Below are 16,763 nucleotides of genomic sequence, written 5' to 3' on the forward strand. Positions count from 1 at the left end.
CTCAAAGCCCTCTTCCATGGTGCCCCTCAAATTCAAACCCAGATGTTATACAAATGACTTCTAAATTTAAAAAAAAAAATGTTGTTTTCTCTTAAAAAATTGTCCAAGAAGAGAGAATAAGGTTCTATGCTGTGAGCTTATTCAAAAAGTTTGAAGTAATCTTGATTCCAAAATCAGGTTAAGAATGATACAAGAAAATAAAAACCTGGCGATTCACAGACCTGTACCCCTGGGGATAAAAATATATGTTTATAAAAAATAAAAAATAAAAAAAAATTTAAAAAGGCAAAAAAATTCCTTTTCAATTATAAATTAATTCTAAATAAAATGATGTTCAATCTAATCTAAAGTGTATTAAAATAATATATCACAAAGAAGTAGGGTTTATTACAGAAATACAGAATGGTTTAGCATCAGAAAATCTATCAATTTAATTATCCACATAAAGAGTATATTATTACCTCAGTTCATACAGAAAAAGCAGTTGATAAAATTCAGCATTTGATTATAAAACCTTTTTGCAAACTGTTTTTGCAAAAAAAAAAAATCTCCTGATTATAGGAGAATTTTCTGAGCTTGATAAAGTTTATACAGAACAACCATATAATTTACAAATTTTGATACTTTTGTCCAGGACCAGTACTACTGTAGATAAGTGCCCTGGAAACAAAAATTTTTTAAATGACATAAGGAGGGGCACCTGGGTGGCTCAGTGGGTTAAAACCTCTCCCTTTCACTCAGGTCATGATCTCAGGGTCCTGGGATCAAGCCCCACATCAAGGTTTTCTGCACTGCAGGGAGCCTGCTTCCTCCTCTCTCTCTCTGCCTGCCTGTTTGCCTACTTGTGATCTCTGTCAAATAAATAAATAAAAATCTTTAATAATAAATGACATAAGGTATGCTCCATCTCACTAGAAATCAAAAAACAATATGAAATATCACTCACTTCACTATTGTGGTATAAGTTAGAAAGCCAAATACAGAAATTCTTAAGCTGTGTGGTGGAAACGCACCTCTAGAGAACCACTAACTATGTGCCTATCTAATGATCCCACAATTCTTGAAACCCCTGGGTATCTATTTCTTATGCATGTACTAATGAGATCTGCATGAAGATATCCATTGCAGTGCAACTTGTAGAGGTGGGACGTTGGGGGGCGATTTAAGTATCTTTCATGGGTAGAGGGGATTATAAAAATGGTGGTTGCTTGCAATGGAGTAAAGTTTAGCAAGCAAAAAATTAGAAGCAATAACTTATATGCAGCAGCATGGAGTGATCATAAACATAGTGCCTCCTTGCTCCCTGAATTTGGATGTACCCTGGGACAGCCTTGATCAGTAGACTCTAGAGGTGACAAAATGCCTCTTCATTGGTCTGGAAGTATCTGCTTTCTTCCTCCTGGAAGCCAACTGCCATGAAATAAGAGCCACTTTAGGACCAGCATGCTAAACGAAACTGAACCACATTGAGAAGTCCTGAATTATGAACACATGGGAAGAGAGAAATGTCAGCCATGTGAGTGAAAAGCCATCTCAGGGTGCTTGGGTGGCTCAGTTGGTTAGGCAACTGCCTTTGGCTCAGGTCATGATCCTAGAGTCTCGGGATTGAGCCCCGCATTGGGCTCCCAGCTCCATGGGGAGTCTGCTTCTCCCTCTGACCTACTCCCCTTTCATGCTCTCTCTCATGCTCTCTCTCTCTCTCAAATAAATAAAATCTTAAAAAAAGAAAGAAAGAAAGAAAGAAAGAAAAGCCACCTGAGAGGTGGATCTTCCAGTCTCAGTGGCCCTGGCTGACTCTATGTGTAACAGAGACAAACCAGCCCAGCTAAACCCTTTCTAATATTTGACCCACAGATTGTGAACAAAATGGAGGGATTACTTGAGGTTCTAATTTTGGGGGTTGTTACTCAGCAAAAGGTAATCAAAATACCATTTCTTTAGTAATAAGTTACGGTAACTAGTAAAATTATGATTAGCTGTACAATGAAATGATAAATAGATATAGATACAGATAAAAATAATGTTGTCTTCAGAGACTATAAAGAATTGTTGTTGACACTAAATGTCTCCTACTTAAAAGTATGTAAGTATTTATCTGTTACTTCAGCTGTTTTTGCTGCCAGATTGCTAGATCTAATTTCACAGAGTTATAGTGAGAAATTAAATGAAGTAAACCTACTTTATAATATTGAGGCATTATACAAATATTATTATCTTAGTCTCTATACAACACTGAGAGAATTAGAAGTTGCCTGCAGCAGCCAGAAACACTAACTTAATCTATTGACTTAATTATAGACACTTCTTTTTTTTTTTTTTTTTTTAAAGATTTTATTTATTTATTTGACAGAGAGAAATCACAAGTAGGCAGAGAGGCAGGCAGAGAGAGAGAGAGGGAAGCAGGCTCCCTGCTGAGCAAAGAGCCCGATGCGGGACTCGATCCCAGGACCCTGAGATCATGACCTGAGCCGAAGGCAGCGGCTTAACCCACTGAGCCACCCAGGCGCCCTAATTATAGACACTTCTAAAGATTTTTTAAATTTATGTACTTGACAGAGCGAGAGATCACAAGAAGGTAGAGAGGGAGGGGAAACAGATCTGCTTCTGAACAGAGAGCCCAATGTGGGGCTCGATCCCGGGACCTTGAGATCATGACCTGAGCCGAAGGCAGAGGCCACCCAGGTGCCCCTAGACACTTTTAAATTAGACTCTGGCCTACGGATATGAGGGTAACTCTAGGTTTCTGCTGCAGAGTGAAGAACATAGATTTATTTGCCAGTAAATTTTTCTGTTAATCTAAGATCTTTTTCATCTCTTGCTTTAAGATTCTTCTCCAAAAAGAAGTTTCCATAAACTTTTTTTCATGATTCTGTATTTACTGCAATCTTGCTTGTAGAATATTTAAATTTTTAAAAATGTGGACAGAAACATTCAGGGATGACATTTTGAATGCCAAATCCTGTCAATCCCCAGGAAGATAAATATTCTATCACTTTGGATAATTTCTACCTCCACCATGATTTCAGAGGAAGTAAATGTATCTACTCTAAAAAGACTACATTTGCTTGTACTTACAGGTTGTCTTGGCTCTTTCCGAGCTGGGTTGTTCACTGCTGCACGTCAGTCCACCGAAGCTCACCCTGATCTGCGGAGCTGTGTCACTGGTAAACACCTCTACCATCTATTTAAAAAATGAATAAATAAATAAAGCAAAGCAAAACCCTTCAAGTAAATAAAATATACCATGTAAATATAACTAATGTTTAAAATCAACAAATGAGCTCTAGAAGAGTTGTGTCCCGGCAAGGAGATATTCTCAAAATCGTTTGAAAGAATGTGTTTTGTTTTTTTTTTCCCCAAATGTAAATGCTGCTATTTTACTCCAAATAAATATTCCATCTGATGTTTAAGTTGAACAGTGTTCCTTGTTTGCTAAGCTTTAGGTCCTCAACTTCAGAATTTTATTCCTGACAGCTTTATTTTGGATGTCGTTGCATGATCATGTATAAAGTGCAGCCATGCTTATTCTTCTAAGTTTTGGCACCAGTCATATAAATGTGAAAAATTAAAATATCACATTAGCCTTCTCCCTCTGAAGTTCATATAGCGCCTAGTGATAACTCTGGTAGATTATTTATCTCTAATATCCTGGGTGAGAGTCAAAGACAAAAGGGTGAAATTGCAACATGTAAATTGGGATGTCTGTCTAGTGAATATTTTACATGTGACATTGGCATTATCTAAATACTCATGTATCTGAATTTTCTCTAACTTTAAGTCAGTTGTAATTATACAAGTAAAATAGTTTGCCTGAACATGTATATTTAATACATACTTTATTTTTTAATTTACCAGAGGATATGAAAGTAATGTTTTTAAAGACTTTATTTATTTATTTGTTAGAGAGAGAGCGTACAAGCAGGGGGAGCAACAGGCAGAGGGAGAAGCAGGCTCCCCACTGAGCAGGGAACCCTATGAGGGACTCAATCCCTCAAACCCTGGGATCATGACCTGAGGCAAAGGCAGATGCTTAGTCACCCTGAGCCACCCAGGTGTCCCGGATATAAAAATAATTTAATAATTTGCTGATTAGCCTGTCTTCTAGAATTTTAACTAATACTTAATTTATTGCCACTTTTCAAAAACTTGATTTTTTTAGAACATTTATTGAAAAATTTGGCAATTACGTTTTGTTTAGTTTTAAAACTTTTTTTTTTTTTTTTTTTTTACATGTAACAGAAAATTCCTCTGGCTAATTTAAGCAAACAGGAATGTGTTGGAAGGAATTTGCAGAGTTAACTAGGAAGGCTTGAGAAACAAGTGTGGGAATGTGCAGGAACCAAGGGACCATCGCAGTGTCTAGTGAGGGAAGAGAGACCACAAATACGCAACTGGGCGTATCATTTAAGATGGTGGTAAAGTTCTGTCACATTTTATGAAGAAAATGGCCTTCCCCTAGGAATCACCAGTTCTCTGCTACCTATTGTCCAGTGTCTGGAAACCATTATTTTATGTCTTTTGAGCAGAGTTGTATTTATTTAAGGCAGGAAGATGAATCTAGTTCATGTACTTCATCTTAACCCAAATTGGAAGTCCCAAATTCTTTTTTCTGTTGATACCAATTAGTTTTATTTGTTCTGCCTACCACAGTGAATTGTTTTAAGGATCAAATATGATAATTTATATGAAGAAATAACAAAATACATTTATAAATTTATACTGTATATGTTGTATATTTGTATATACTTGCAAATATAAAAGTAGTTCCCTTTTATAAAATAATTATAAAGATTAATCTAATGGACTCACTTTTTAAAAAAATTTTTATTTAAATTCCAATTAACCAACATACAAAACAATATGAGTTTCAGGTGCACAGTCTAGTGATTCAACACCTACATACAACACACAGGGCTTGTCACAGCAAGGGCATCCCCTAATCCCCATGACCCATTCACTCATCTCCCCCCACCTCCCCTCTGCCAACCTTCAGGCCATCCTGCATAGTTAAGAGTTGGCCTGGTGGGACGCCTGAATGACTCTGTTGGTTCATTGTCTACTTTTGGCTCCAGTCATGATCCTAGGGTCCTGGGATCAAGACCCACAATCGGGCCTCTTGCTCAGCAGGGAGCTTGCCCGCTGCTCTCCCTGCTTGTGCATGCGCTCTCTTTCTCTCTCTGAGAAATAAGAGAGAAAAAAAATAAAAAAAAATAAAAAGCTGTCTTCTTGGTCTGCTTCTCTTTTTAGAAAAGAGTGGAATCTTGCCATTTGTGACAATGTAGATGGAGCTAGAGAGTATTATGCTGAGCAAGGTAGGTCAGTCAGAGAGAAACAAGTACTATGTGATTTCACTCATATGTGGAGTTTGGGAAACAAGGCTGATGATCATAGAGGAAAAAAAATATTGGACTCACTTTTCTATGAAAAAGTATTATTTGAAGGAAGGAGTTACGATTTTTTTCATTGATTACAGGCTTCATGCACAGGATTTCTATTAAAGGGTATGTAGTTCTTTTTTTTTTACCATGGCATGTGGCAAAAATTAAATAGCTGTCTATCTCCTTCAGCCATTCCAGACCAATGTAGTCCCCTGCCATGCAATGAAGATGGGTACAAAAGCTGCAGAGATGGTCAAGCTACATTCACTTGCATCTGTAAACCAGGTTGGCAAGGAGACAAGTGTGAATATGGTATGTCTATTAAACCCACCTCACTCCTCTGGATTGGTCTCCTAGAACGTTCTCCAGAGGCCTTATTGCTTTAAAAATAATTTATTTTTCCCTTCTTAGATATAAATGAATGCAAAGATCCCTCAAATGTAAATGGAGGTTGCAGCCAGATATGTGATAATACACCTGGAAGTTACCACTGTTCCTGTAAAAGTGGTTTTTTTATGCTTTTAAATAAGAAGGACTGCAAAGGTAAGAGCAAGAAGGCATTTACTGTGTGGGGCCAAAGTTCAGGTAGTGGAATTTCCCCAGGAAATCCTTGGAACTCTCTGGTTGTAAGTGCTTGTAACAAATACACATTATTACCCACCTTGAAGCCTTGTGATACTCGGGGACCGCCTTTTAGTTTAATGTTCATGGATTATTTTGTCATTTATAGAGTTTTTCATTGTTTTCTTATTGTATTGTATTATTTATTGAGTATTTTACTGTTTTGTTACTGTGTGTGTGTGTGTGTATACGTTTGAATAAAGAATTTCATGAAAAGGTGATAAAGTGAAGTTTCAGTGCAGGTCCTTGCTTACTAGAGTCTTTGCAAAATCATTGTTTTTATTTTTTCCAGACATTCTAATATTATTTCCTTTATACCATAAGATAAACAGTTATACAGAGTAATCCATCATAATCCTTAATAACCTCTTCCACTGTATTTCATATTTCCTTGTTAGATATACCTGTCAAATATCTAATATAATCCTTTCTTCTTACAACTTATTTCCTGTGTGGTTTTGGGAAAGATGAACTATTTTCTTTCTCTTTATACATGTAAGATCTCATCATCGGTCATAACTATTTTTTTTCCTTCAGATTTGAATAATCCCTGTCAGTTTAACTTTTCAATAAGCCATTGTACTAGTGTATTTCCTTTGTTTTTTATTGTCCTTATGTTTCCCTCCAATTTTGACTTTTTCCCCTCTGTCTATTGTCCTTTCTATTTGATTCTTTTAACTGCCACAATTAAAACTTCGAATATTTGTGCTATGTGTGGATGGCTAAAAATGAATTTTCCAGCCTGGAGTTAGGTTTTGCCTTTAGAAATTGGAAATAATTTTCTCCTCCCTCCCTCACCCCCGTCTTCTTCCCTCGCTCCCTCCTTCCTTCCTTCCCTCCCTCTTTGTGCCTCTCCTTTTGGCTATGAGGTAGAACAATACAGTAACTTAAATCATAAAGTGTTCCTGTTCAACTCTAGTCAATTCTATTGAAGGGATGTTCTATCCCTCACCGTACTGTAGTGTTTATTATAGTATAATTTACTATAATATTGTTTAAAGCACAGTTAAATGACTCTAAAGTGAACTGCATTAACTAACAATTTCTCCTAAACCATTACCAATTTGTGACCATACATCTTTCCTGTCTGCCTATTTGAAGGTCTGAGGTTTGAGGTTAGAAATTGAGAATACCACTACTGTTAGAACATATTATAGAAAACCATCATAATGCAGGATACCATATGTATTCTATAAGCAAATAATACCCATTCATTCTTCTGCATTTAAATACTTGAATTTAAATACTTAAATGCAGAAGTATTCTTCTTCACAACAAGAAGTTGTGACTTATATTTTTAATTAAAAGCTATTTAATTCTTATCCATTGAGTTAATACACATGTATATAAGTTATTACAAAAAGTCCTTTTATACATAAGAATATCCCCGATGACCATGACATATGTTCTTGTATACTTCATTTACACAGACTTTATCCATGAACTAAGTGATAGAAAAATATGTATATGACTATTACAATAGGGTCTTTGCCAAGATGTGGATATTGCTTGAGATCAAGTTGCCAGTGATTGTCTACAAATGCAAGAATAAAACTTTTTGTCAGACATTAGATGTCAGTGTAGGGTAATAAAATCAATGTGCTATAACCTGAACTCATATGATTTAGATAGTTCTCTGCAGTATGCCTCAAACCAAATAATTTTAGTCATATGTTTTCACTTTATTTTAAAATATGGCTTTTATAGCTATTTTTTTAAATGAATATTTTATTTGATGTAATTGGAGATTCACATGCCATTGTAAGAAATTATAGAAAGAGATCCCATGTGTTCTTCTCAGTTTCCCCCAGTAGTAACATTTTACAAAACTGTCCTACAATATCACACCCAGGATATTGACATTGATACAGTCATGATATAGGATTCCCTTATACAGGAATTGATTCAGTTATTTCTGTTCATGCTTTTATAAATAGAGTAATGTCTGAAGTTTTGGTTATTAGTCTATGGAAAAATTAAACTCTCAATTTTATAGAGTAGAAAATATATTTTCCATTCTGAATTTGTCTGTCTCCAGAGAGTACAGATGAGAAAAGTTCACTAATAATTACATCTCCAGTGAACTATTTCTGCAACTTGTTTTTTCTCACAGATGCTTTCATCTAGTGATTAGTTGCAATTAGTATTTTGTTTCCTACTCTACCATGTAATATACATGTTAATATAATATAATAAATACAATAAATGCACCTGAAATTTCTGAATATTAATTTGACACTAAAATTTGCAATGGAATTCTATACATACTTAGAGACCTTCCTCTATTCTTTTTTAAATTTGAATCACTCTTGAATACTTCAGTCAATAATAATAGTGTGCAGATTTAGCTCCTGTCCATTTCCAAAGGAAAACATGGCTGATGAGTCACCTCATTTTTATTTTTTATATTTGTGATAATACAGAATGAATCCACTTTCGAGTACATATTTCAAAAACATGTATTTAGGGGGGTGCCTGGGTGGCTCAGTGGGTTAAGCCGCTGCCTTCGGCTCAGGTCATGATCTCAGAGTCCTGGGATCGAGCCCCGCATCGGGCTCTCTGCTCAGCGGGGGGCCTGCTTCCTCCTCTCTCTCTGCCTGCCTCTCTGCCTACTTGTGATCCCTTCTGTCAAATAAATAAATAAAAAATCTTAAAAAAACAAACAAACAAACATGTATTTAGGGATATATATTAAGAATATGGTGAATCTTTTCTCCCATTTATTTGTGTAATGTAGCTTGATAAGAAAATAACTAAAGCCCTTTCCTTTTACATAACTCTGAAGAACATAGCAACCATCAAATTCCCTATATGTTTTCATGAAGAAATCATGTTTAGTAAACTAAAACGTGATGATAGACTTAAAATTTTGTTATTCCCAGGCCACTTTATTGTCTCATTATATATATTAAACTAGATGCAGGAAACACAAATCAAGCATTCTTTGCTATTATCCTCTGGTATGGGAAAAATATTTTTTTAATCTATTGGTTTCATTTATAGATGTGGATGAGTGTTCTGTAATGCCAGACATTTGTGGCACAGCTGTGTGCAAGAACATCCCAGGAGACTTTGAATGTGAATGTACTGAAGGCTACAGATACAATCCTGTACTAAAGGCTTGCGAAGGTAGAGTTGTGGTGGTGTCTATCATTGTTGATGGTGGAGAGGGTGGGTTTGAGCCTTGGTTTGAGATTAGAAGCGTTGGTTCTGTTTGATGTCCACAATAAGATTTCCTAAGACGGCAAGCTCCATATACAGCGTGGCCAAATGGGGAATCATTGGCTTCCTTCCAGAGTAAAAGTAGCTAAGAGCATGGTTTTTAGGTTTAGTCTTACGCACTCTGTTTGTCCTCTAAGCTATGTATGAATTGGAGACCTCCCATGTTTGATAAAAGCAAAATAAACATATCTTCACATCATTTAAATAATATTAAAAGATAAAAAGAGTTTCGATCTGGAAGGAAAAACATACACATATAAAAGAAAGACAAGTTTAAAAATCACATGGATGTTACATGGAAGGTTAGAAACCTTCAGTTTTATACCAAGCATTTTGGTAATCTTCTGCGCATGTTTCTGTACGTCATTTATTCTTACATAGGAAACGACATAGTTCTGTTGTAATTAAATACATATAAAAAAATCTCATCATAATGAAATGATAACTGAGCTCTAGAAATTTAAAAAGTATTGATGAGTACTGTCAGCACCTGTGGATTTGGGAGAGCCCTTTGGATTCATTTGGCCAAAGGAGTGCTGCCAGGTGTGCATGTAACTTGGAAGTATTGGGGGGCTTAATAAAAGATCATAGATATATGGAAATTATTTCATATCCTTTAAATCTTAAAAACTTTAGATTTAATATCTTGACTAAAACTAATCAAATCAATAGTGATTTTTCTAATATTTCTATTATATACCTATGTTTATGTGTATAAAATGTACCCTTTTAACCATTCTTAAGGGTACCATTCAGGGGCTCTAATTACTTTCACATGGTTATGGCCACAGAGCCACTGCTCTCTGTTTCCAGAAGTTTTTCATCATCCCAAACAGAACTCTGTAACCATTAAGCAATAAATTTCCCTTCCTTCCTCTCCCAAATTCTAAACTATTTTCTGTCTCTATCTACTTTTTGGGAGATAACCTTTAATTTATTTTCTATCTTTATGAATTTGCCTAAATCAATAGTAATTTTAAAATAATTTTTTAAAAAATATATCTGTTCCTGTTGATATTTTGATGTTTTACATTTTATGCACTCACCAAAAAATATCTCTTCCATACAGCATTTCTGTTCTCACACAGCTCCAGATAGAAATTACTATGGTAATATTAAGAATGGTATTAGCCAACTTTATAATGTATATTGTAGTTTTATTCAATAAAACACAGGTTTTTTGAAAAAGATGTATATATGACACATATTCATATTACTTCAATTATCTGCAATTTAATTTTGATGCTAAGGAATCACCAATTTTCAGTTGTATTTTGAGGCATTTTATGGGGGAATTTGTATGCTAGTAATATATGCATTTATATACTTGTAAATTTACCAAGATTGGAGGATGCATGCTTTGGAAATATCAAGGATCTCATGTAGCTCTGAAATAGATTTACTGAAACATGTTATTACAATTTTTCAAAGATGATTTTCTCAAAACATGGGCAAGAACAGGGCTGTATAGATTTCACAATAGGCGGGGTAATAGCACAGTGAGGCTTGTTTTTCTTTTTTAAGTGATAAGAAATAAAGATACATCCTCAAATGTGTTGTCACTGTTAATGCTGCATTATGGAATGTCGAATGTTCTTGATATTATGTAATACCTGGTTATATTAACCTTCAGTTAAAAGGGATTTTTTGCCTCTTCCCCTCTCTTCCCCTCTCCTCTCCTCTCCCTTCCTTACCCCTCCCTTTCTTTTCTTCAAAGCAAATAATTGGGAGGCAGTCTCAATGGAATTCATTTAGTTAGAAATGACAGTTACCTTGAGACTCTCAGTCTTTTTTCCTTCAAATTAAAAACTGGAAAATTAGCATAGTTGTTATATTTTTATTAATTATTTATTACTGAAAGTTATACATTAAATTTATTTCACTTGTGTAAATAATAGAAATTACACTTGACACTCATTTAAATTTCCATGCCAAGTGTTGAAATGTGATTTCATGGCAGAGAGATTTCTTTTACTAAGAATCTAGTATCCTGATTATCTTTTATCTATCTATCTATCTATTTATTTAATTTATTTGGGATACGGAGTGAGTGAGTGCAAGAAGGGGAGGGGTAGAGGGAGAGGGTGAAAAGTCTCAGCAGACTCGGGGCTGAGTGTGGTGCCTGGTGTGGGGCTTGATTTTAAGATCCCAAGACCATTATCTGAGCTGAAATAGAGTCAGATGATCAACCGACTTAACTACCGGCACCTCTATAATCACTGATTATCTTATGCTAAAATTGGAATACTCCTCTTGGATTGAACGTTTGGAAGATATTAAGATCTGTGTTCCCTTTTACCCCAGACGTGGACGAATGCTCTGAGAACATATGCGCTCAACTTTGTGTCAACTACCCTGGAGGTTTCTCTTGTTATTGTGATGGGAAAAAAGGATTCAAACTTGCCCAAGATCACAAGAGCTGTGAGGTAACATTTTGCAATGCTAAACTTACCATCTCTTCTAAAATGAGAAACTGGGGTACATATTTCCACATAGCTGAGATAAGTCAGGAAAATACAGATGTTCTTTTTAAAGAACATCTTTTTAAAGATTTATTTATTTATTTTGAGAGAGAGAGACAGAGAGAGAGCATGAGAGAGATAGAGAGGGAGGGAAAGAGAATTTCAAGCAGACTCCCCAGTGAGCATGGAGTCCCACAAGAACTCCATCTCACGAACCCCGAGATCATGACTTGAGTCCAAATCAAGAGTCAGATGCTTAACTGACCCAGGCACCCCAGGAAAAATACAGATGTTCTATAATAATTGCTATAGGCTAGCAGGCTATGAATCGCAGTCCAATTACGAATTTTGGTCATGTAAGCTATAAATATTGGGGATAATTAGTGACTAGGTTTAAAAAAATGATTGCAGGGTCATAGTTCAGAAAGTGTTCATCCGTATAGGCTGTACGTTTACAAAATACAATGAGTATGTTTATTTAAAAAATTAAGAAAAGCTGAGGCTTATACTTCTCTTTGTGAGAAAAAACATCTTACATAGAAACCTTAGCAGGAACGTTTTCCTCAGTGTACTTTTCTTTATCCCACTCTGACAAGTTGGATCGCTCTTCAGCATGTCAGAACTTGCAAGAGTGCTCATAAAATCTTGGGTGGAAATAACTTTCAAATTGGAATTTAGTGGGGTTTAAGTACATAAAAATTCAGAGAGGTCAATTTTGTTCATCTTTATCTCTCAAACTTGCTTTTATTCACTTGGATTTAATTGACCCAAGAATTGAATGTTGGGGTAGTTTTTCCTTCATTGAAATAAATAGGTCAGGGGTGCCTGGGTGGCTCAGTGGGTTAAAGCCTCTGCCTTCGGCTCTGGTCATGATCCCAGAGTCCTGAGACCGAGTGCCCCCTGCATAGGGCTCTCTGCTCAGTGGGGGAGCCTGCTTCCCCCTTTCTCTCTGCCTGCCTCTTTGCCTACTTGTGATCTCTGTCTGTCAAATAAATAAATAGAATCTTAAAAAAAAAAAAGAAAGAGATCAGCATCTGAAGCTCTTTTTTCTGTGGATAAGGATCATATGTTAGTGATTCTTAGTCCCACTCTTGAACTCCTTTATGCAAGTGAAGGTTAAATGTTACAGGATTATGAGGCAGAGTAAAACAAAATAAAACACAACAAAAAACCCACCTTAAATGGTGATTTAATCACGTGTGTTCACATACCTCTGTATCCGTTACTAGCACTATACTGTGTATGTCCAAACATGTAACATTCAATAAATGCCACCTACTAGGGAAGGGAAGGGAAGGGAAGGTGAGATATTTGGCATATGCAGTAACTTCGACTATACTTAATTGCATGCCGTGCTCTGTGGATGTCTATTTTGTAATTTAATCTTTTATTATTTTAGTATTTGTAGTAGTTACACATCACCATCTACCCTGGAATAGATTTATTGAAATCCTAAGAGGAAATGAGATGTTGTTTCTGGACCTTGATTTAATACAGTGTCAGGTACACAGATCCCCCCTTGAGTATCCGTATATGTGCCCAAGAACTTATCCCTAAAAAGCTTTCTGTTTTAATGTTTGCTTTTATTCTTAGAAAAAAAACCTTGATAATAAATTTAATGTCCCTGAATCATTTTTTTTTTTTTTGTTAATTCCTTGGATACTAACATGGCATCTTAATTTATATTTATCCCATGTAGGTTTTCCAGCATTTCCTTTGATGCAGGCAGGCTCCGTCCGAGAACCTGGGAAGGTGGGGTGAGGGAGTTCCCACAGGAACAGCCAAGAGGTTCCTTGGCTTCCCACAGGATAGAAATCAAATTCGTGCCAGGGAAAGTGAAAGTGGAGTTTACTGAATAGTGTGAATAACAGAGTATAGCAGACAGAGTGTCTGGGGGACTTGGAAAGGAAAAGAGAATGGGTCTCTTCATTATTTAGGGCTAGGGATTTATATTGGAAAGGGGTCCAGGGCGTGTGTTCCTTTAGGAATCCAGCGTAGGGTCTGATCAAAGGCGAGCGATGGGTGAGTAATAGGTGTTACTTTATAAATCATCGAAGGTGGGGGGTGTTGATGCCAGTGTCAGCTGAGGTTTGTTCAAAGCTAATGTCCTATAACATGTTTGGGATCCAGGTCTTCTTAGATGTTATCAGATATTTGGGGCCTAGGACAGAACTCAGAGAATTATTAACTTTCCTGCTCCGCTCTACTCCCTGGAGTGGGAACATAGCTTCTTTGGCTTTTACGCAGATGGGAGGTGAAATATAGAACATGAGTAAATAGGGCTGAGCAAGAAAATAGCAGAAATGGAGTCTTTCTAAAATAGAGTTCCTTGAGCTTCCCCTACCTCACCTTTGTTATCTAGATGATACAGTTTTGCTCAGAAAATTTTTCTTTTTTTAAAAGCAAACAGGCCCTGTCTTTTTTTTTTTTTTTTTTTAGCATTTTATTTATTTATTTTACACAGAGAGAGAGAGATCACAAGTAGGCAGAGAGACAGGCAGAGAGAGGAAGAGAAGCAGGCTCCCTGCTGAGCAGAGAGTCTGATGTGGGGCTTGTTCCCAGGACCCTGGAATCATGACCTGAGCTGAAGGCAGAGACTTTAACCCACTGAGCCACCCAGGTGCCACAGAAAATTTTTCTTAATAAATGAATGAATGAATGTATGAGGTGCTACTTCTTGGTATACTAATTTTTCCACGATTTCTGACTCCAAATTTTTTTTCTAATATAATTCTTAGAAAGTATCAGAGCTGCAGTTAATTAGGAGATATGTGTTGTTACTAGAAGAAAAAGATTGTGTTTCGGGCTGAGATTTGCAAAGGAAATAGTAAGGACAAAAATACAAGCCACATACATTGAGCAAGACTTTTTAAAAACACACATTCTGAGAAGTCATACTGATGGACTATATAAGGAAGTAAAAGATGTTGCTTTATTACCAAGGGTGTTCTTAATTTAATTAACTTATCAGAGAGGACACATTTGACAAGACCATTAGGAAGCAGAGAAAGGAATGCTAACCTGACACAAACAGCAAGCAATAACCTATGCATTTTGTTTCTTTGTTTTGTTTCCTTTTTTTCAGGCTGTTCCAGTGTGCCTTCCTTTGAACCTTGACAAAAATTATGAATTACTTTATTTGGCAGAGCAATTTGTAGGGGTGGCTTTATATTTAAAATTTCGTTTGCCGGAAATCACCAGGTGAGGTACCAATGTCAGTAATAATCTCTAGAGGTAAGCAGGTAAGGACAGAAGTTTAGTGACCAAAAAAGGTTTGAAATGTATGAAATTGCATTTCCAATTGGATAATTTAGGGATATTATCAATCAGATGATTTGAGGAGCCCTAAAGTTGATTTACCCCTTCACCCATGTTTATTGTCATGCTAGAAATCATTTGGGTCATTCTAGGCTGACCTTCCCCAGTGATCATTTTACCTTAATACATCCTTCTTCCTTTTCTAGTGAATACGTATGTACTAAGAAGTTGGGAAAGTAGATTTAATATATTTGAGAAATTTCCATTCTTCTTCATATGTGTTATAAAAACTAAGTAATGAGAAAGTACTCAAAGTATTGCTTTTAGAATATAGTTATATTCATAATTATTAAAGAAAATTCATAAGATTACTTAGGTAGTATTTTAAAGAAACATGTCACATGATTTTAATTGACTGAGTACAGTTTCTGTTATTCCTACAGTTAGGTTGCTTGTAGGAAAAGAATAGTTGCTTGTACTTTAGGGTCATGATTCTACTTTAATTACCAAATTTTTTCAGAGTCATACATGGTTGGAGCTAGAAAAAAGAAATTGGAATTTTGTTGGAAAAGTGGAAAGGAAGTGTATTTGTGACTGATTTATAGAATCCATATTTTAAAATATTTTAATTAGATAAGCATGCCTACATACAGTTTAATTCATTAGATATATGAATGATTATTCATAAAATAATTCAACTAAATTCATAGATATCGCATCATTAAGGAACTTTGAACTATATTCTCAAATTCAATGATACAGTTGTGCTCCTTCAGTACTCTTATCCACCAGGACCCGATTTTCCCTTTTAACATCTCAGAGCAAATAATATTGTCTAGTGACGGAGACTGGAAACAGCATTTCCTTTGCAAAAAGAATAATGAGGTTGAGAGAGAAAAAGGTTAATTTTTGCATAGTTAGACATGTTCAGGGAGATTCAGTTCTGACAACTCATAATAGTTTGAGCTCTAACATTGGATCAAATAGGCCAAATAATGATTTTTTTCAATATTTATTTGTTCCTTATTTACTTAGTTTAAACTTTTTATTGAAGTATATATCCATATACAGAAATATACACGTACCTTAAGTGTATAGCTTAATGAATTTTTTATAAACTGCCACCTGGTAAGTAAGCAACACAAAGAATTGTTAGTGCTTGGTTGCTTTTCTCCCCTGCTTTTTGCAAATTCCTTCAGCTCTGTTTTCAATGGTCAAATATTTATTCTATCCTAAAGTTAACAAATTCACTCATCCTTTTCATTCTACAAAATTTCAGAAAAAGAATGAATTGTTCCCCAATGTTTGCTGATATATTCCAGACAGAAAGATACAGAACACAATTCTTTGTATTACTGGGTTAGCATGATTTTGCAGAGAGGGAGATTACCTCCATATTAGGATCAACTTCTGGAAGATCCTGAGTATACACAGATTTGGGTTTTGACAGAATAATACATGTTTAGCATCAACAAAATGTGGTGGTTATGAAAGAGAATAGAGGTCCTTTTCCTAAACCAAGAATATAAAATAAAAAAATAATCTTAGTTCAGTCAATTATTACTACCTTGTTATCTGTCCAACATACTTTACTCCACATGACCTCTTTTAAATATTTCTTTGGAATTCTAGAGATTAAAAAATTGATTTTATGAGCCTTTCTTTGTTCCATTTGAAGTTAGAAGTTGTATATGGTGCCCCCACTACTATTAGTGGGAGGTAAGGATTCTTTCTTACCTTACTTGGCTGTTATCTGAAGTCCTAACTTTTTTAGTGTAAATTACTTTTATTTTAGCTTAACTCAAGTGACTAATAGTTATAC

The 16,763-nt window shown here is 35.5% G+C and overlaps 1 protein-coding gene across 1 annotated transcript in view; it reads left to right on the plus strand.

The window, feature by feature from the left end:
* Positions 1 to 16,763, plus strand: part of PROS1 (protein S) — a 67,074-nt gene that overhangs the window by 32,344 nt on the left and 17,967 nt on the right. Inside the window, exons 4-9 of the mRNA XM_059164415.1 lie at positions 3,078 to 3,164; positions 5,568 to 5,690; positions 5,790 to 5,921; positions 9,003 to 9,128; positions 11,526 to 11,647; positions 14,769 to 14,884. Coding sequence (XP_059020398.1) covers positions 3,078 to 3,164; positions 5,568 to 5,690; positions 5,790 to 5,921; positions 9,003 to 9,128; positions 11,526 to 11,647; positions 14,769 to 14,884 — 706 coding nt within the window. The remainder of the gene's footprint in view (positions 1 to 3,077; positions 3,165 to 5,567; positions 5,691 to 5,789; positions 5,922 to 9,002; positions 9,129 to 11,525; positions 11,648 to 14,768; positions 14,885 to 16,763) is intronic.

Source organism: Mustela lutreola, chromosome 2 (assembly GCF_030435805.1).
Source record: "Mustela lutreola isolate mMusLut2 chromosome 2, mMusLut2.pri, whole genome shotgun sequence".
In the NCBI taxonomy this organism is placed as follows: Eukaryota; Metazoa; Chordata; class Mammalia; order Carnivora; family Mustelidae; genus Mustela; species Mustela lutreola.